We start from the raw sequence: 22,761 nt of genomic DNA on the forward strand, positions 1-22,761 counted from the left end.
GACAGAACAGCCAGGGAATTCCTAGAGGCATGGCATTCATCCACAAACTCCATCAACAAACACATCGACCTGGACCCAGTATACCAACCACTACAGCGGACAGCTGAAACTGACAACCGGAAGCGGCAGGGACAGACCACTATAAACGCCGGAGGAAACATCAAAGAAGCGCTTCGCAGGAGGCTCCCAAGCACTGATGATGTCGCCTAGTCAGGGGACGAAACGTTTGCAACAAAAACTTCCAGCTCGGCGAACAGAACCACAACGAGCACCCGAGCTACAAATCTTCGCACAAACTTTGAACACCTTTACAGTATTCGCACCAAAGAGAATTCCCTTTCCTCTAACATTTAATCTGTGAATAAACAGATGCTTCAATTTCTGGTCATGACAATCTGATACCCACTTCCTTGACTCTTCATAAACTGAGCAAAGACTTTCTCAGCTTCACATAAGCCATTCATGCTTATAACTAAAAACGTCTGGATTGGAACTTTAAAACTAAAGCCCTTACACTGAGGAAATCTTTTTTTAAAAAGCAATTTTAATATAATTCCCTTTCTCAGGAGAAATTGTTTTACATGTTAAGTTTCAGCCAAGACTTCTGCAATCCTGATAAAATGAAATCCAAAAATCTTTTTCCAAGCTTGGAAATGCTTCCCCTAATCAAATGAACAGAAAATCAACCTCTGACCTTCTAAACTGAAAGTCTAGTGCTCAACTGTTTACTTAGTCCACTTTTTACAAACTCTTTCAATGAAAATAAATTTCCATTAGCCTTCAGCATATTCCTGCATCTATTTTCTGTTTCTAGGTTTCTAAAATCTCTCTCTCAGGCTGCCTTTTTAAAAATAAATGACCATGGCAGTAGAAATACTTAATCATTAAACATCTTCAGACACTCAGCAAAACACACTTGCTACTAGTTCAAATCCAAACTTTAAAATAACTATTAAATATATATAAATCACACACCTTCCTTCACAATATATATTGGTCAATGTGACCTTCGATGAAGAAATGAAAGAAAAACTGATACAATTTTGTCAAGAAAACGATCTGATGATGGCAACATGCAGATATAAGTTTTGATTCGCGTCTTCTTGTGATAAAAATTAAACTGAAACTGAAAATACAAGAAAAAGGGGGATGCTTTATACCATTTTGATCTCGACATATTGAAAGGTGAAAACATCAGAAACCATTTACTCAAAAAACAAGTCTGACAGTGTGTTAGGATTGAGGACTCACAAAAGGCCTCGGATAAAGCAATAGAAAACAAATGGAAAAGCATGAATGAGATTATTCACCATACTACAAGGGAAATAGTATCAAAATAGAAAATGAAAAGGTGAAAGAAGTTAATGTCAAATGAGGCACTAATAATGTTGATAGCAAGGGGAAAGAAAAGAAACAATTAATTATGAAGAAACTGCACCGTGCATAATAAATAACTATTACGATGCAGGAGAAGGTCTTTACGGACGTATAGAATTTGCTTCCCCAGAGTGTAACGTAGGCTCATTCATTGAAAGTTTTCGAAGAGGAGGGCAACAGATTTTTAAGTATGAAAGAATTGAGGGCCATGAGGAACTGGCACAAGAGAAGAGTTGAGGCTTGGGTTAAATCAGCTATGATCTTATCGAATGGTGATGTAGGCATGGGGACCAGGGGGAGGCAAAAGACTTACTCATGTTTCTATTTCTTATGCTCTGTTCTTCTAATTGAAGAAAAAGAAATGAAGAATGCCTGCAGGCCAGCTGAAGAGAAAGTATAAATGAGATGTGTGATGAAGTACTGGAGCTGAAACAGAATCATAAATTTAAAGCTTTGCCCCAGAAAGTGCAATCTTTGACAGATAGGAAGAAGGGAAAAACAACAGATAGTCTCTGCAAAGTCAAAGGTACAAAAATGTTTTCTGAAAGGGAAGTAGTATCATAAAAGCAAACAGAATATTTAAAGTTAAATGCATTAAATTGTTCAGAGGAGGATTACCAAATTACTTCCTGAAATATGTCCTTTCTCTTACAACAAAAGGTTGGATACCAAAGCCTGTATCTGCTGGAGTTTCAAAGAATTAAAAGAATTGAAGCATAAGGTCCTGTGGGGTCTTGACAGGTTCAATGTGGAAAGGATACTTTCTCTTGTGGGAGAATCAAGAATGAGGGGTCATTGTTCTAAAATTAAGAAGTCACAAATTTAAAATAGAGATTAAACGATTTTCTTTCTCAGAGGATTGCGAATTTGGAACTCTCTTCCTGAAATGGTGGTGGGAAGCAAGAAACCTTAGATATTTTTAAGGCAGCATTATACAGATTCTTGTTAAGTAAGGTGGTGAAAGATTATCAGGGATAGGCAGGAATGTGTAGATATGATGCTACAATGAGTTTCTTAATAGATGGAGCAGGTTCAAGGAGACAATTGGTCTACTCTTCCTTCTGTTCATGCGTTTGTAAGCACATTCGCATGATTATGCATGACCCAATCAAGGGAATCCTTAATATTCAGAGGTAAGCAATGAATGAAACATTACAATATCTGAGGTAAAGGATACTTTGAAATTGATGAGTATAGGAAAGCTTCTTGGCACAGATAAAGTAAAAGCTCTGGTGAAATGCAGTGAAGAAGCATAAAGTTTTCTCTTAACATCTTGATCAACCTGTACATCTATCTTGTACTGTGGGTTTTCAACCTTGCAGGTGCAACCGCAAGCCAATATTTTGATGGCCTCCTATTCTTCAACTATGGATGCATATTCAACAAGTGATATAATATAAACTTTGTACCATAGATTTCTCAATTCGAATATAGAATATGAGTTCCTTCTTATCTGTTTCATCTGTTCATAGAAATGTACTTCCAATGGGTTATTTAAGTTTGCTATGGATAGAATACATCTATGATCAACAGCCAACTTTCTTTTTCCTTAACCACTTCCTCAATAAAGATTTTTCATTTCAGATAAACACACCTTGTACCAATGGAATATTGCTCCTTTACTCAATTTATTTTTGAGTTTATCTGAGCTGTGTACACACCCTTCTGGACATACTTATTTTCTTCTCTTCAAAAGTAGATATTTCAATTCGACTTTTCAAATTTTTCTAAATATTTGTTTACTCTTGTCTAACTCCTTTTCAAATCTTTTGATCTTTTTATTCAGCTGAGCAAATCCATTAAGACACCAAAACTCTGAATTTATCAGTATATATAAAATATGATATATCAATATATAAATATACTCAATGATGGAGAATACATAACCTTCTGGAATAGACAAATTCAAAGACTTACACAACTCTGAGTAATGACTTTTTTCAATTCATTCCGAAATCATGTATCCTGATCCTGTGCCTTTTTCTTGATTTCTCTCTGTTATACTTCAGGCAATCAAGTGTTGTAGTATAGAGATGGACTTCACACACTTTAAATATTACCCTTTCGGAAACACAAACAGACACCAAAACTAACCATCTTAAGTTCATCCCAATCCGACATAGAGGAACCTGTGGTGAATCCCTGGTTAATGCCCATCTCTGAAATATAATCACTCGACTAATATACAACTAATACTTTGCTTTCTCCTCAATGTTTTACTTTCTCCTGCACATCTAACCTCTGACTTTGCTGTGTTTTCCATTCTCAGCCTCAAACGCATTTACATTTTTAACTTCTTCCCCAATTTCCTCTAGCTCAGTTGCTTTACTCTCTGAAAGCAATCAAACCTGAGTCAGGTCATGAGTTCAAGCCCAACTGCACATCATGAAGATACAGGAATATTGGTTTGCGCTCAGTTATGCTGTTTTTATAAAGCACAATTCATCTGCAATCAGCAGACACTGAAAAATATTTGTGACATTCTGAGCTCAAATTATGATCAGTGCAAATAAAGTTTGCATTACTTTTAAAAAGTGCTTTAACACTGACCACACCTTCAGAACGCATTTCAACTAAAAACTCTCATTCATCAGCCCTGAAAGAGGCTCTAAAAATTCATTTGCTTTTTTGACCTTCAGAACACAAAGAAGCATATTTTAAACATTTTTGGATCTTCTTGGCATAGTTTACTGAGAATCAAACTACAGTATCTTAATTTAGTTTGCAAATGGTTTTGTGTATTTTACAAATTCATTTTCAGTGATTTAAAATCATTGTGATTTAAACTGCTCACTTGAGTAGTGGGGAAACCTCTAGAAAAAAAAAATAATTCAGGACAAAATTAATGGCCACATGGACAAATGCAAATTAATTAAGGACAGGCAGAAAAGGATTTCTCAAGAGAAAATCATATTTAATGAAGTTGCAAGAGTTTCTCTGAAGAAAGAACGGAGATCTCATGTAGCGAATACGAACTTTTGAAAGATTTTGGAGATGACAGATTAATTTTAAACGTGCAGAAATGTGCAAATGATTCATTTTGACAGGAATTACATGGAGTTACAGTAAAAAAAGGGCACAATTTTAACAGGAAGTCAACAAAAGTGGTAGGACAGATTGTGACCCATTATTAAAATAGGTTTTATTCAAAGAGGCAGCGTGTATAAGAGTAACGAAGCAATGTTCAATTTGTATAGGATACTAATTCAGCCTCATCTGGAGTGTTTCATCCAAATCTGGTACCACAACTTAGGACAGAATAACCTTCTCTATAACACTGAGTGGAAAGATCAGCCCAAGTACCACACAAAGCAATACAGTTAACTTGGAAAAAGTGACACAGATCGAGTTCCCATAGCAGCAAGAATTAATTAGTATTTCTTGTTATTAACCATCTGAAAGAAGGAGCAATAGCACCAACAAGACAGATATATGTATGATTATACAAGGATTAGCAGAAATCAATATGATCATATTAGTACATTGCTATGATCCAAAACGGATAGTAATGCTGGACAAGTCAGATCAGAGAACAAAATCTGGTTTAATAGATCATATGAGTCAATTTTAAGTTGGTTAGCAAGGTGGTTAGTCACTGAAACATGCAGTTGCGGATGTTCTACTTCGACAGACCATACACTTATTACACAAAAGAGGAAGAAAACCAAAAAGACAATAGTTACAAAGATGTTTAACAAAAGCATCAAAACAAAGTTTCAACATGTTTCCCAACACCGTCTGAAAGACTCAACTGAGAAACATCACTCCAACCTCAGTTGTTTAAATATTTACTGATTTTTTTTTCCAGTTTCTTTCCCTTGGATACCTTAAAAGCTTTCAAACGATTTATTTTCGAGTCTGTTGGCATGAACTTCTTAGAATTATTATGATCTAAATTTTTTCAGTTCTAACAATTCGAAAATTTCTACTTAAACTCTACTGTCTTCAAAGATCTACAGATAAAAATTGCTGAGGTGCCTGGATCTTTTGAACTGACTTAATTCACCTGCTTGTAGAATTTTTTTTAACTTGCGAAGCAAACGCTGATTCTTTGAATCTTCTCTTCTGAAGTCATAACTGAAGTAATTGCCTTGCCACATTTAACCTGTCTGCCAGAAGCCCAACAGTATGAACATTTCTTCCACGAACACTAAGGGTTTCTTACAGACACTTAACTGCAATCACATGTTTTCCTGGGCCTGACCTATGTCGGTCACCATTCTTAATTGATTTTCTGATCTTCTCAAAACTACCTTGACAGAACGGACAATGTAAATTACTTTTTTGTTAAAAGAGGAATCATCATTAGCGTGCCATGTGGACCTTTAAGCATTCATAGTATTTCAAAACTATACAGGATCTGATATGGCACCTGGAGTATTCAGAGCATTTTTGGCCTCATTACCTAAAATTTACTGCCATAGAGGGAGAGCTGCAAAAGTTTACCAGAATAGTCGCTGGGATGGTCGGTTAATGTAGGAGATGAGTTTGGATCTAGGCCTATATTCACTGAGTTTAGAAAATGAGAGAGAATTTCATTGATTCTAAAAGGAGGGATTCAGGGTTGATGTTCCTCCTCACTGGGAATTCTAGAACAAGATGCCACGATCGCAGGATACCAGGTTGACCATTCAGCACCCGAGATGAGAAGAAAGAGGTGCTTTACACAAAGTTTACTGCAACCACTAAATTGTATTAATTTGTGATGGGGATTGGAATGCATATTCTCTAGCATGTGGGATATCATAGACACTAACAATGTCGTAAAATCACCAGAAGAGAAAGTGTCACCAACTCTAGAAGCTAGAGTTTAAGGTTTCAAAATGTATGTGGTGTTAGAATCACTATGGCACATCAATGAAGATGGCAGATGCATGGAAAACATGTTCAGAGAGATGGTCAAACTGCAGATTTGAAGAATAGAGGCAGAAGAGGAATGGGTGACCAAAGACACTATCATGCCATTAGTGCAGGAGCCCCCAGGAAATCTGATTTACTGATCTGTTCTCTGTTTTGAATGCCAGTGAGGAGTTTGGCACCTCAGAGTGCAGTCAGAGCCAAGCCAGTGACATCATTGACAGCCCAGACATACAGTCAAGAAGAATAGTAGTGAAAGGGGATTGATCACGTATAAAGCTATTGACATGGCCTTCTTCGTTCCAAGATCAGGGAAGTCATGAAGCGGGTGCAAGATACTTTTCTGAGAGACCGTGATCAGTCAGAGATTGTGGTTCACATTTGTACATGCAGGAAGGGGAAAGCTCAGGTCCTAAAAGCTGATTTCAGCAAGCTAAGAAGCAAGATTGGAAAGCAAGACATAGACAACAGTAACCTCGGGATGATTTCCAGTTGTGTGTGCTTGTGAGTACAGAAATAGGAGAAGTGAGCTGAAGCACTGGGGTATGGGAGGGTATCACATTTCTGAAGCTTTGGAACCAACACCAGGTGGATCCTGTATAAGATGGATGGTTGCATCTTTGTAGGATCAGGACTAACATCATCATAGGGAATTTCACAAATAATGCTGAGACAGAGTAAACTAGATTGACAGAGAGTTGGGAAACTGAAAGAGAGCTTAAAAATGTGTTGCTGGAAAAGCGCAGCAGGTCAGGCAGATCCAAGGAGAAGGAGAATTGACGTTTCGGGCATAAGCCCTTTTTCAGGAATGAGGAGGGTGTGCGAAGCAGGCTCAGATAAAAGGTAGGGAGGAGAGACATGGGGGAGGGGAGTTGGGAATGTGATAGATGAAAGGAGGTTAAGGTGGGGGGGGGGTGGGGGGAGAGGTCGGGAAGAAGATTGCAGGTCAAGAAGGTGGTGCTGAGTCTGAGGGCTGGGACTGAGAAAATGTGGGGGGAGGGGAAATGAGGAAGCTGGAGAAATCCGCATTCATCCTCTGTGGCTGGAGGGTTCCTAGGCGGAAGATGAGTCGCTCTTCCTCCAGGCGTCGTGTTGCCATGGTCTGGCAATGGAGGAGGCCAAGGACCTGCATGTCCTTGGCGGAGTGGGAGGGGGAGTTAAAGTGTTCAGCCACGGGGCGGTTGGGTTGGTTGGTGCGGGTGTCCCAGAGGTACTCCCCCTCCCACTCCGCCAAGGACATGCAGGTCCTTGGCCTCCTCCACCGCCAGACCATGGCAACACGACACCTGGAGGAAGAGCGACTCATCTACCATCTAGGAACCCTCCAGCCATAGGGGATAAATGCAGATTTCTCCAGCTTCCTCATTTCCCCTCCCCCCACCTTTTCTCAGTCCCAGCCCTCAGACTCAGCACCGTCTCCTTGACCTGCAATCATCTTCCCGACCTCTCCGCCCCCACCCCCTCTCCGGCCTATCACCCTCACCTTAACCTCCTTCCACCTATCGCATTCCCAACACCCCTCCCCTAAGTCCCTCCTCCCTACCTTTTATCTTAGCCTGCTTGGCACACCCTCCTCATTCCTGAAGAAGGGCTTATGCCCGAAACGTCGATTCTCCTTGGATGTTGCCTGACCTGCTGCGCTTTTCCAGCAACACATTTTTAAGCTCTGATCTCCAGCATCTGCAGTCCTCACTTTCTCCAATCTGAAAGAGAGCCCATATTCGAAGGAAGCAAAATCAATAAAAAGTAGAAAATAATAAAACAAGACAGACAAAACACCGGCAAGCATAAAAAAGGATTAGAATGGAGAATAATGCAAACAAAAAAAGCAGAATTAAAGAGATGCTTTCTGAATGCGTGGATTATTCATGGAAAGTTTGATCATTTCTCTGCACAATTTGACATCAATGAGCACAATTTAATCATCATTACGGAGGGTGACAAAAATTGGGAATTGAACAACTATGGATTTCAGACATTTCAAAGCAATAGGCAAAAAGGAAAATAAGAGGCAACCAGTGTTCTTAATAAGGAATGAGAGCAGCACATTAAAGAGAAAGGATCTTAAAACAAAGGATCAGCAAGGTTTATAAGGACACCAGAAAGAGCAGTGCAGCTGGGAATTAGGAGCAATTTAGAACCCTGTAAAAGGTAACCAAGAAACTGATTAAGAAAAGGAAAAGAGATTATGAACATTAATTGGTGAGAAACATCTGTGAAAGCTTCTTTAGGTATGTGAGGAGGAGAAAGTGGGACAAATGTGGACCCATTACAGGTACGAAAAGAAAAATTCCCAGTAGATTATTGGGAAATGGCACAGAAATTAAACAGTTACTTGGCATTTGTATTGAGAATATTCAAGATACTTAGATTTCTGGAGACTAATGACATCAAATGGTATAGTGTCACTGAGTTAGATGATGAGTTATGATCTATTGAATAGCATAACAGGCTTAATGGGCTCAATGTCCTACTCCTGTCCATATTTACATTATCGCCCAAGAGATCAGCCAGAATGACACTAGTGTAGTGCATTCTGAACAAAACAGTGAAGTAGAAAATGAATATTTAAGAATGCAAATCAACCGTCAGCCACTGGCAGGATGGCACATCAAGTGTCAAGGCCCAATTGAAGAAGAGGAGGCAAAAGCTGAGAAGGTAACAAATTTTCAGAAGCCAGTGCAAAAAGTTACATGAATTCGCTAGTTCACTTGAAATCTGAAGTTCAACTTGGTTCTTTTAAAAACTCATTGCTCAATAATGCTGTTCATACCAAACTCATTCATTTCAAAAATATAACAAGTTCAAAAATGTAAAGTTTATATATTCACAAGATTAAAGTTCTAGGTGAAGAAACCCATTCAATGCATCTTTGGTTCAACCATGTAAAATGACCCTATTTTAACATTCAACTGATTTAAAATATTCCAGTTTTCTCCTTTTTCTATCCTTTCTGAAAATCTATCCCATGTAATACTTAGTTTTTGTGTAAAGAACAATTTCTTGACGTCAGTCAGAGGTTTACACTTCTAGTTTGAAACTATGATTCATCAACCTACTCTCAACTTTTCCATCATTTCAAAGGTCATTTTTCGGCTTCTTCCCTTCCAAGTTACCCTTGTCTTTCCTGTTTTTCTCTGCACTGCTCTCATTGCTTGAGCATCTCTCGTGTCCGTGTAACAGAAAAAATTTTGAAGGTAGGATTTGACTAAGTCACAAGACAATTTCATCCCAATTTCCTCTGAAAACTGATTTTTAAAAATATATACATGCTCAAGAGACGTGGGCAATTATTGTCAGTCCCTAACTGCCCTGAAGTTAGGGTGGTGTACAGCTTTCTTCACTAGCTGCACACTTTCTGGTACAGAAACAAATATATTGCTGTTTGAAAGTGTGTTCCAAAAATTTGACCCAGCGACAGTGGAGGAATGACAATATAGCTCCAAGTCAAGACTGTGCGTGCCTTGGAGGGGAACTTGCAAATTCCCAAGCATCAGATGCCCTAATAATTCAAAGTGTTAGAGGTCATAGGCTTAGAACCTGTAACTGAAGAACAGTTATAATGCAATGCATCTCACCCAGACCTGCCACCGTGCATCGGCATGATGGGAGTGAATACTAAAGATGGTGGATGGAGTCACAATCAAGAGGGCTACTTCATCCAGAATGGAGTTGAACTTTGTGTATATTGTTAGAGCTTCCTTCACCGAGCCAAGTGGACAGTATCCCATTGTATCCTGGAGTTGTTCATTATAAATAATGGGAAGGCAGTAGGGGGACAGGATATAAGCTACTTGCTGCACAATTCATAGCCTCTGATCTGCTCTTGTAATCACAGTATTTATATGGGCTGGCGATATTCCACTCCAGGTCTGTGTTAACTCCCAGGCTCCCCCAGGGTAGTGGGAAATTCAGTGATGGTACTGCACTGAACATCAAGTAGTGTTGATTACATTTTCTCCTGTTGCAGACAGTCATTATCTTGAACTTCTGTGGCATGAATGCAATTTGCAACTCATCAATCCAAGCCTGAATGTTATCCAGCTCTTGCAGCATCTAGACAAGAACTGCTTAAGTATCTTGAAAATGGTGCTGAACAAACTCGAAACATAATAAACATCCCCTCTTCTAACCTCATGATGAAAGAAAGTCATTAATGAAGCAACTGAAGACAGTTGGACATAGGATACTGCCAGGAGGAACCCCTGCGCTAATGTCCTACATGAACGACAACAAATTTTGCAACAGCTCATTGTTGCCATACTCCACTAAATGTTGCCATGATGTTAAGAGCAGTCACTTGCACATCACTTCTGGAGTTTGACTCTTTGTCCACGTTTAGATCAAAGTTATAATGAACTAAGGAGTCGAGTGGACCTGGCAGAACCCAAATTGAAAATCAGGGAGCAGGTTATTGTTGAGCAAGTGAAACTTGATGACAGTATTGTCAAGGCACCCTTCTATCTCTTCACTGATGGGAGTACACGGTTAGAATAACAATTAACAAAATTACATTTTTCTGTACACAGAACATATCTGCAGAATTTTCTACAGGAAGTTTACGTGAGTGTTGTAGCTGTACTGGAACAATTTGGCTAGGGGTACAGCTAGGTCTCAAGTGCAAGTCTTCAGTACGACTACCAGAATGATGCCTAGCTATCAAATAGCCATTGCAGTATTAGGTTTATTCAACTGCATTCTGATATCATGAGGAGTGAACAGAATTGGTTGAAGACGGTCGGGGGTAGCCAAGGTGGATTTCTTCTGGTTGAACCTGAATGCAAATGCTTCAGACTCTAATTTCATTCTGAAATGCCGCATCACCAACTATATGCTATGTCTGTGGAGCCTCCTCAACTAAATTAATTTGTCCATTGCAATTCATGTTGGTCAGTAGAGCTTAAATGTGATCTGTCAATTGTGGCAGTGCTTTAGACTTATTTATTAACACAGTTTTAGGTATGTCTGCTCCTAATCTAGGAGCATATTTCTGCATACCTCATTGAATTAAGGCTAATTTCCCAGTTTGTTGCTTTTGTTGAGGTGGAGGTTTGTCAGGCCATGATATTACATTTAACAGCTGAACACAATTCTGCTGCCGATGGACTACAGCACCTCATAGATGCCCAGTCTTGAGTTGCTTCATCTGTGTGAAGTCAGGCCCATTTAGCACAGTGGTAATGCCACACAACATAATGGACAGTACCCTCAACGCAAAGACAGGTTGTCATCTCCAAAATGATTGTGCAATGGTCACTTTGACCAACACTGTTAAGGCCAGGATCATCTGCAATAGGTAGATTGGTGAGGATGAAAGCAAGAATGTTTTTGTGTTTTGTTGGTAAGAACTGTGACTTAGACTGAAATGAAAAAAGATCTATTCTAAAAATGTATTTGAAAGAGTCACTGCAGTTTGAACAGCAACTAACCTGTTACCCATGGAGAAAACTGTAAACCACTGTTTGAGCAATCTGTAATTGAAGCTCAGATTGCAAACAATTTGGAGCCAAGAGTGTGTATTGACATACTTCCGGGCAGCAACATCAACATCAAATTGATTAGTTTGCGGACGAGTGAGAGTTAACAATGGCAGAGATGCTTTGTCTGCCAACACCATGTGACTGGTTCTCTGATGTCTGAGCAGCTTGGAGATGGAAACAAGTTACAAAGACACAGAAAGAGGGGAGATAAAAGAGTGTGCACATTTTCTCTCAGCCTATACATTGCCTGTTTTCTGCAGTCAAAAACTCAGTTTAAATTTGAAAGAAAAACTTGTCACCTTTGCTGTAGCAATTGATGTCAACTGTGGCTTTTGTGTTGATAAATCAGAGAATTTTGAAATGAATCAGTTATTCTATACTTTACACAATCCCATGGAAACACACAAAGATATCTGATTAACAAGGAGTCTGACAAGCCAAAGAAGATAATCTCAACACTGGAACTAGGAAGTAAAGACCTATGAACTGTCTTTTCAATTTTTTCTACCTCTGTCAAAATCTATTTGCCCTATTTGTTTGTCTGTATGTGCAAGGAAGGTGTTTAAAAGATTATTAAAGTTTTAGTTCACAATGTTTTTATCTGTTTTCAAGTAATGATAGTCTAACTCCGTATACTAATTAATAATTATTGCTCAGATCTGTGCTTTCTATCAAGCTTGGTCTGAAAGTTTGAAATACAAGGGTGCTTTGCAATCCTTTAAAAATACTTTAACAGTTGGTACAACTGTTATAGGGAGGGAGGAATAGGGAGGTTTGATTTACAGCATGCTGTCCAAGTGAATGATAACAGTTCCCTAGGTATCACTTGCACACCCAGCCAAACAACTATGTCTTATAGGAATCAGCTAGCTTGGTCAGTACGATTACTGTCAAGGCACTCAGTGATGAATACTAAAAAGCGCTGGAACAGAAGTAGGGAATTCAGCACATTGTGTCTGCTTCATTAATGAGATAATGGCTGGTCTAATAATTCTCAACTCCATGTTCCTGCCTTTTCCACATAACCTTTCATTCCCTTACTGATTAAGAATCAAAAATACCAGCCTTGAATTAATGACCCAGTTTTGATTGCCTTTATTGAAAAGGATTCCATAGATTAACTACCTCAGAAGAAATTACTCCTCATCTTGATCTTAAATGGGTAGATCCTTACTGAAATTATGCTTTCCAGTCCAAGACTTACCAACAAACAGAAACAACTTCTCAACATGTCAAGATTCCAGAGAATCTTAAATGTTTTGATAAAGGCGTCTCTTATTCTAAACTCCAATGAGTACAGGCCTAACATATGCAAACTCTCATCAGAAAATCCCTCCAGACTAGAGATCAACCTTAACCACTTTCTCTAAACTGCCTCCAAAGCCAGTATATTTATTACAGTATTTGAAGTATGATCTCCTGCCCAAATTTATTATAGTATGCCTGGTGCCTTGCATAGTTTTAGCAAGACCTCACTACTTTCATACTCCTTTCCTTTGGAAATAAAGGCCAAAGTTCCATTTGCAATCCTTATTCCCCACTGAACTTGCATGCTAGCTTCTTGTGATTCATGCATGAGTCTCTCTAAATACTTCTGTGCCATAGTTTTCTGCATTTAAGTAATACATAACGCTTCTATTCTTCCTGCCAAAGTTCATAGACTCACATTTACACATTATATTCCATCTGCCAAGCTCTGTCCACTCACCTAACCTGTCATTATTCCTCTGCAGTCTCTTTGGGTCATCCTCACCACTTTGCATCTCCACCTATTTTTGTGTCATTCACAAACATGACTATAATACATTAACTTCCCTCATCCAAACAAATTACATTTATGAGTTTCTCCTTTATTCATCCTGCTTCATACCCTTCAAAGAAGCCTAATAATTTTTTCAGGCATGATATCCCCTTTGTGAAGACATGCTAACTGCTTGATGATATTGTGCATTTCTAAATGGTGTTATTACATACTTCATAATACATTCTGACGTTTTCCCAATGACAGATGTTAAGGTAACTGGCCAATGGTTACCTGCTTCTTTTGGCTTCCTTCTCATTCAAAATAAAGGTGTGACAAGAAAAACAATAGGTCTGAGGATTGAGAGCAGTTCAAAATTCAACAAAGAAGGACCAAGGGACTGATTAGGAAGAGGAAAATACAGTACAAAAGTAAACTTGCAGGGAATATAAAGGCTGACACTAAGACTTTCTATAGATACCTGAAGAGAAAGAGATTTGTGGAGACAAATGTAGTCAGTCAGAAATGGGGGGGGGGGGGGGGGGGGGAGGGATGTACGATAGGGAACAAAGAAATGGCTGACCATTGAATACATATTTTGGTCTGTCTTCACAAAAGACAACATAAATGAGATACCAGAAATGTTGGAGAATGCAAAATTGAGAGAGAGGGAAGAATTGAGGGAGATCAATATTAGTAGAGAAATGGTACTGGGAAAATTGAGGGGATTGAAGGCACATAAATCCCCAGGGCCTAATAATCTACATCCCAGAGTACTTGAGGAAGTGGCTCTAGAAATAGTGGATGCATTGGTGGTCATCTTTCAGGATTCTATAGACTCTGGAAAAATCCATGCAGATTGAAGGGTAGCTAACGTTACTCCAATATTCAAAAAGGGAGGTAGAGAGAAACGAGGGAATTATAGAAGATTAAGCCTAACATCAGTAGTGGGGAAAATTCTCAAATCCATTATCAAGGTCTTTATAGCGGAACATTTAGAAAGCATTAGCAGGATCAGACAGAGTCAGCATGGATTTATGAAGCGAACATCATGTTTGACAAATCTGTTGGAATTCTATGAAGATACAAGTGTTGCAGTGTTGCAGGACCTGGGTGTCCTTGTGCAACAGTCGCTGAAGGTAGACATGCAGATGCAGCAGGCAATAAAGGCGGCAAATGGTATGTTGGCCTTCATTGCGAGAGGTTTTGAGTACAGGAACAGGGATGTGTTGTTGCAGTTATACAGGGCCTTGGTGTGGCCACACTTAGAATCTTCTGTCCAGTTTTGGTCTCCTTTTCTGAGGAAGGATGGTCTTATTCTCGAGGGAGTGCAGGGAAAGTTTACCAGGCTGATTCTGGGGATGGCGATACTGACATCGGAGGAGAGATTGACCACGTTAGGATTGTTTTTACTGGAGTTCAGACAAGTGAGGAGGGATTTCACAGAGACTTATAAAATTGTAACAGGACTAAACAGGATAGATGCAGGGAGGATTTTCTCGATGGTGGGTGCATCCAGAACCAGGGGTCACAGTCTGAGGATTTGGGGTGGACCATTTAGGGCCAAGATGAGGAGATATTTCTTCACCCAAAGAGTGGTGGGCCTGTGGAATTCATTGCCACAGGAAGTAGTTGATGCCAAACTATTGAATACATTCAAGGGGCAGCTAGATATAGCACTTGGGGTGAATAGGACCAAAGGTTATGGGGAGAAAGCAGGATTAGGCTATTGGGTTGGACAATCAGCCACAATCGTGATGAATGACAGAGCAGACTCAAAGGGCCGAATGGTGTCCTCCTACTCCTATGTTTCTATGTATATATTTTGAGCTGTTTTCAAATTTTCCAGGACTCTTCCAGATTAAATTCTGAGTTCTTGCCATCTTCAGTACTTCTTCCAAGTGGTGTTTAACATAGAGGAGTACTGATTCATTGCTCTTGATAAGGGCCAGAGTGTTAATCAGCAAGAGGTTTCCTTGCCCCAGTTTAACCTGATGACCTGATTCAGGATCCTCTCCACATAAAGGGTTGGCTGCATGCCACCTGTCTTGACTCTTTCTGCCCTGTTGTGGGTTAATTTCCTCCTGGACTGAAACAGAATGAGGTATTAAGGGAGAGGAAAGGCACAGCTGTTGCGGATGGCGCAGATGGAGAGATGACCCGAGAGAGTAAGAAGGTAATGTAGAGGGCATGCAGGGTTAGTGCTAAAGTGGGTCACAGTAAGTGAGGGAATATGTTGCAGGTAATAGTGAGTGATAGATGATGAATCTTGTTTGGAAGTGGGTGCAGTAAGATTGATAAGTAAGAGATATTGGAATGAAGATGGTGGCACCTATTGTGGTCGAACAGGGAAAGTCCTTTTTTCCTACATGGCTGTGCATTTTCCAGATAGCTGACTGCACTAACCCACTGGCAACTTCTGACCAGTCTAGCATAGTCAGGTGCTGTATCCTCCACTGTTGATCCTGAGCGAAGAGCACCATGTCATCCACCATTACCTCCGGGTGCTCGCATGCAAAGCAATCTGCTAATTGTCCCATCTGCCAGATCTAAGGACAATGCCAGGAACTTTCATGACAGCTTTAGATTAAGAATACTTGTTTGGGTGCACATGACCTTTTGAAAAGCCACCAGTGGTAGCAATGCCAGTCCATTCCTGGATATCTTAGCAGCGATAGTTGTTCTGGGCATGACGATTGGTAGATTGGAACTGGAACCAGATCTAATGGGTGTCACAAGGACAGAGTAGGCAGTTCATGTGGAACATTTGGTAACACAATTTAAAAAAAACTCACTGGGCTTCGCAAAGAGAAACGCTTGGTGAAAGTCAACAGAACAAACACGAGTAAAAATAACTCAATTTTCAATCCAATGTGTTTGGTACAAAGCAAATTTTCTGTTCACAATGTGTTTGCAGGTTATCATTACATAATTCATCATCACTTTCACCAGGGGAGTTAGGAACGGGCACTAAGTGTTGGGCTCTTCAGCAATGCCTACATCCCACGAATAAACAAACAAATAAAACATTATTATAATGTTCAATACTCTTAATTCCTCTATTTGACATGGAAATAAGACTAATAAGGCTTTAGTTGTCAGATTTATATGTTTCCCTTTTTGTATACAACCATCATATTAGTCAGTTTGTAATCAATTGGTATCTCTGCAATGCTCAGTGATTCCTTATAGTGATGGCCAAAGTTTTATAAATCTGCTTTCTAATTTTTCCTAGCAGCCAAGCAAAATATCCCCTCATCTTACAAACACTGCTTTTAGCCTGTCCACAACTCTTTTCCTTGATATCAATGATGTTGATCCTGCTCAGGTTAGGTATGTTTTTTTTTCAGAAAATTTATGCCTTCCTTACAAATATTTAGAGGTAGTATCCATTCAGAATATTTACTATTCTGTGTACTTCCTTAATTTCAAGTCCAGCTCTGGCTTCTCGGAGTGCCTTTTTACCAACATCACCACAAGAGATATTTGGTTAAATTGGTGGTTCTGACATACTGATGATATGATGTTTAAGGTTTTACAAAGTCATAATTCAGTATCTTGTCTATTATTTTCTCAAGACATTGTCAAATCTTTATTTCCTCTCCTCCCCAAAATCTTCCTCTTCAGCTAAATGCTACATCTTAAAAACTCTTAAGCACCTTGAAATACTGGAGGTTGAGGGCAAGCTTTAAAAATTCAGATTTTTTTAGTACAATCACGAAAGAGAAACTGATTCCATGAATGGTTTATTTAACAGTGGATATACATGTAAGAAAAATGGCAAACAACAAAGGGAAATGTAATTTGTTTTTAATCCAGTAAGCTGATCTGGCAGATACAGCTGGAAAGGGGTGGAAGTAGATTCAGCCATAATTTACAAAGGAGAATTACAGGTTTGCAGGAAAGAAAAAGTGGAACTTCACTAATTGGACAGCTTTCTGTTTTAAGAAAAAAACATAGTGGATCAAATGGCCTCCTGTACTATACAATGTAGGAGAAGTATGACATTTTTTGCTTTGATAGGAAAAACATAAATGTACAGTATTTCTTAATTGATGACAGATTGGAAGTTTGATGTCCAAAAAAAAGACAGAATGTCACTGCAAGTTAACTTGCGGATGCAACAAAAAATTAGGAAGGCAAATGGTATGTTGACCTTTTTAAGAGAATTTAAGTATTGAAGTATAGCCTTGCTAGAATTGTATCAAATCTTGTGGGACTGCATTTGGAGTATTGTACTTAGTTTTGCTCTATTTACCCCATAAAGGGTATTTTACTGAAGAGGAGTAACATGACTGTTACTGATCACATGCCAAATAGGAAAACTCTTTCTTGGTCTTTTATTGATCTAGATAGACTGAGTTAACATTCATTTTGCCAACATGAGATTTTTAACAATAGAAAGGATATACAGCTTTTTATATGTCAGTTGTTTTGTTGATTCATTATGTACTTCATGTTCCCTATAATAGTTATCAAGCATTATTTGGATCTAACAACTATTTGGAAATGACATGTGTATTGCGTGACAGGATGCACGATGGGTATTTCTACAAAAAAATGGCTTAGCTCGCTGAGATTTAGCAGAATTCAACTGACAATTAAAAACCTGTAGGATGCCAAAGAAGTTAGACATGCTTTCAAAAAGTTGCAAGTTTTATATTATCGCCAATATTAGCCAGTTAGACAAAAACTTACGATAGATGACACGTTTGGATATGCATGTACCTTCCGCAGTTGTACTTCTAGTTTAGAACATTCCTCCTTCTTCTGTTCAAGAGCTATCTCCAGTGCTTTCAACTTAGAATCCTTCTTCAGTCCAGATGATGCCAAAGACGACGCATGTTCTTTGAGGTCCAAAAGCACAGCCTAAAATATTAGAGTCTTAATCCATATCTTGTTAACATAATGGCTTGCAGAGTGGTGTATCCACCCTGGTTCAGATTTTCCTCAATCTTTACCACAATTTTACTTACCATTTCTGTGTCAAATTCACTGACTTAAACTAGTCTTCAACAAGGAATCAAGTGGGCTAGAAGGGGTCATGAAATAGCTTTAGCAAGCAAAATTAAGGAAAATCCCAAAGCATTTTATTCTTACATAAAAAGCAAGCGGGTAACTAGAGAAAGGATTGGTCCACTAAAAGATAATGAAGGAAGGCTGTGTGCCGAACCTGAGAGAATCGCTGAGATTCTGAATGATTACTTTGCAGTGTTCACGGAGGAGAGGAACATGATGAATCTTGAGATTAGAGATAGAAGTTTTATTAGTCTGGATCACGTTGGCATAAGTAGGGAAGATGTGTTGGGTATGCTAGAGGTTATTAAGGTGGACAAATCCCCAGGACCGGATGGGATCTATCCCAGGTTTATGAGGGAGGCAAGAGAGGAAATAGCTGGGATATCTTTGTGGCATCCTTAAATACAGGTGAGGTGCCCGAGGACTGGAGGGTAGCTTATGTTGTTCCTCTGTACAAGGATAGTAGGGATATTCCGGGTAACTACAGACCAGTGAGCCTGATGTCGGTGGTGGGGAAGTTGCTAGAGAGGGTACTAAGAGATAAGATCTATTTATATTTAGAAAAGAATGAGCTTATTAGTGATAGTTTTGTGCAGGGGAGATCGTGCCTTACCAACTTAATAGAGTTCTTCAAGGAAGTGACCAAGTTGTTAGAACGAAGGAAGGGCTGTTGATGTCATATACATGGACTTTAGTAAGGTGTTTGATAAGGTTCCCCATTGTAGACTAATGTAGAAAGTGAAGTCACATGGTGTGCAGGGTGTTCTAGCTAGGAGGATAAAGAACTGGTTGAGCAACAGGAGACAGAGTAGTAGTTGAAGGGAGTTTCTCGAAATGGAGAAAGGTGACCATGATCTGGAAGAGGGCACTGTTGGTAAGATCAGCAAGTTTGCAGATGACACAGAGTGGTGGAGTAGCAGAAAGCATAAAGGGACTGTCAGAGAATACAGGAGGATATAGATAGACTGGAGAGTTGGGCGGAAAAGTGGCAAATGGTTTTCAATCCAGACAAATGTGAGGTGATGCATTTAGGCAAATCTAATTCTAGAGCGAATTATACAATGAATGGAAGAGGCTTGGGAAAAGTTGATGTACAGAGAGATCTGGGAGTGTAGGTCCATTGTACCCTGAAGGTTGCTGCACAGGTGGATAGAATGGTCAAGAAGGCATATAGTATGCTTACCTTCATTGGACGGAGTATTAAGAATAAGAGCTGGCAAGTCATGTTAAAATTGTAAAAGACATTGGTTCGGCCGCATTTAGAATATTGTGTACAGTTCTGGGCGCCACATTATCAAAAGGATGTGGACACTTTGGAGGGGGTGCAGGGAAGGTTTACGAGGATGTTGGCTGAAAATGTGTTGCTGGAAAAGCGCAGCAGGTCAGGCAGCATCCAGGGAACAGGAGAATCGACGTTTCGGGCATAAGCCCTTCTTCAGGAATGAGGAAAGTTTGTCCAGCAGGCTAAGATAAAAGGTAGGGAGGAGGGACTTGGGGGAGGGGCATCGGAAATGCGATAGGTGGAAAGAGGTCAAGGTGAGGGTGATAGGTCAGACTGGGGTGGGGGCAGAGAGGTCAGGAAGAAGATTGCAGGTTAGGAAGGCAGTGCTGAGTTCGAGGGATTTGACTGAGACAAGGTGGGGGGAGGGGAAATGAGGAAACTGGTGAAATCCAAGTTCATCCCTTGTGGTTGGAGGGTTCCTAGGCAGAAGATGAGGCGCTCTTCCTCCAACCGTCGTGTTGTTGTAGTCTGGCGTTGGAGGAGTCCAAAGACCTGCATATCCTTGGTGGAGTGGGAGGGGGAGTTGAAGTGTTGAGCCACAGGGTGGTTGGGTTGGTTGGTCCGGGTGTCCCAGAGGTGTTCTCTGAAACGCTCCGCAAGTAGGCGGCCTGTCTCCCCAATATAGAGGAGGCCACATCGGGTGCAGAAGATGCAATAGATGATGTGTGGAGGTGCAGGTGAATCTGTGGAGGATATGGAAGTTTCCTTTGGGGCCTTGGAGGGAGGATGTTACCTAGTATGGAAGGTGCAAGCAATGAAGAGAGGTTGAGTAGGTTAGGTTTATTTTCGCTAGAAAAAAAGGAGATGGAGGGGGGACCTGATTGAGGTTTACAAAATCATGAAGGGTATAGACAGGGTAGACAGAGACAAGCTTCTTCCCAGGGTGAAGGATTCAATAACCAGAGGTCATACTTTCAAGGCGAGAGGTGGAAAGTTTAAGGGGGATACACGTGGCAAGTACTTCACACAGAGGGTGGTGGGCGTTTGGAATGCGTTGCCAGGACAGGTGGTAGAGGCAGGCACAGTAGATTCATTTAACATACATCTGGACAGATGAATGAGTAGGTGGGGAACAGAGGGATACAAATGCTTAGGAATTGACCGACGGTTTAGACAGTACATTTGGATCGGCTCAGGCTTGAAGGGCCGAAGGGCCTGTTCCTGGGCTGTAAACTTTCTTTGTTCTTCATTCTTTGACTTATATTTACACTGTAACATTGGCTGCAAATAATTTTTCCTACATATTCTCGTGGTCACTCCTTTGACCTTTACAATGACAACAAATTCAAAGACCATTTTGATAACAGGTATTAATATTACCTATTATCTGGAATTAATTACTGTGAGGTAGTTTTGATTTTGAGACAAATGACATTAATGATTCCAGTTTTACTGGAATGGTTCACTAAATTCCTTGTTAAGGTTGTTTCATAGTATTCATTATTTGACAAGCATCACTCAAACAAGAGCAGTTTATATTTGATAAACAACTTCCTCACTTCACATCACATATTACATGAAACATATAATTACTTACCTCTTTCTCTGAAACATCTCCTTGGAGACCAGTGATCCGTTCCTTAACTTCTTTTAACTCCTTCTTGTTAGCATCAATTTCTTCTTGCCTTTCTCGTTCATCTCTTTCTCTTTGATCTTTAAGCTGCTCAATTATTCTCTCCTGCAACAAAATAATACAACTAATCAAGGATAAATTAGGGAAAACTAGATTATTTTAACTCATGGTGATCAATGAGTTTATTAAAAACTGAATCAACAGATGATATAACTTTTGTCTCTGATACCTCAAGCTTCCATCAAGAACAGGAATTTGGAATTTAGGATCAAAAGTTAGCCATTATGACAATCATTGCAACTATTACTGGCTTTTGTTTGATGATATTTTTTCCATTTCACCTTTCACCATCTTCCCACAGTGCATACCTTCTCCTTTGCTCTTCCTCCACCTCCCGTTTTGACAGCATACAACCCATCACATTTCTACCATGCTACAATTTTGAAGCCATATTTGACTCAACACCTTAACTCTGCTTTTCATCAGAGATGTTGTCAGACCCAAGCATTTCCAACATTTACATTTCATATTTCCAGCCTCAACAATGTTCTGTTTTCAATTTACATCAATGTTTACATGATGATAGCAAGGTATTATGATAAAGAGATACTGCATTTTCTTAAGCTTATTCATTATTGATTCCTGGATCGCAACAGATGAGCTGACTAGACATGTAAAATGAGAGGAGTTCATTTTACCATTTTACTATTACAGGAAAATGGTATCATTCGTGTTCAAGTAACCAAAGTACCAGCTACAATTGATGTTATTTGCACAAGGTATTGTCTTCCTAGTGTTGGAATTGGCCTAAAGATCAGACTCAAGTACATGCTGTTACTTATCTATGAAGCTTGTGTCAGTAGTACCAAATAGTACCACACATATGGTGGATGCATGGATCTCCACCAGCTTGATTCTCTAAAGATCCCGTAAGTGATACTGCTCCTTTCTCCTGGTAGGGTAACCCATGGCAGCAAAGTCATGAGAGATACAGGCAAAATACAACAAATCCTCAACAGTCAAACAGGTGAAGGAAGACTATGCATCTTATTAGTTGCAAAGATAGAAAACACTGCAGTGGCAAGGTAGCCCAAACATTGGGATTTAACAAGTCATTGAAATCTGACCAGCAGTCACATGCAGATATCTACTAGGGTCTAGATTACATTAGATTCCCTACAGTGTGGAAACAGGCCCCAACCAGTCCACACCGACTCTCCGAAGAATAACCCACTGAGATCTATTTCCCTCTGACTAATGCACCTAACACTATGGGCAATTTAGCATGGCCATTCACCTGACCTCCACATCTTTGGACTGTGGGAGGAAACCAGAGCATCTGGGGGAAACCCACGCAGACATGGGCAAATGTGCAAACTCCACACAGTCACCCTAGGCTGGAATCAAACCTGAGACCCTGGTGATGTGAGAC

At 39.8% G+C, this 22,761-nt stretch overlaps 1 protein-coding gene across 9 annotated transcripts in view; it reads right to left on the bottom strand.

Annotated features, from left to right (window-relative positions):
• The window catches only part of LOC148146771 (ELKS/Rab6-interacting/CAST family member 1-like), a 922,009-nt gene that overhangs the window by 764,031 nt on the left and 135,217 nt on the right, over window positions 1–22,761 (bottom strand). For all 9 annotated transcript variants that reach the window (XM_087997334.1, XM_087997331.1, XM_087997333.1 and 6 more), the window contains 2 exons: window positions 21,294–21,434; window positions 18,184–18,324 (listed from right to left, as the gene is read on the bottom strand). In XM_087997334.1, coding sequence (XP_087853460.1) covers window positions 18,184–18,324; window positions 21,294–21,434 — 282 coding nt within the window. The remainder of the gene's footprint in view (window positions 1–18,183; window positions 18,325–21,293; window positions 21,435–22,761) is intronic.

The sequence above is a fragment of the Chiloscyllium plagiosum genome, unplaced genomic scaffold, assembly GCF_037043375.1.
Source record: "Chiloscyllium plagiosum isolate Xiang-an unplaced genomic scaffold, Cpla_swu_hap1 HiC_scaffold_19, whole genome shotgun sequence".
NCBI lineage: Eukaryota > Metazoa > Chordata > Chondrichthyes > Orectolobiformes > Hemiscylliidae > Chiloscyllium > Chiloscyllium plagiosum.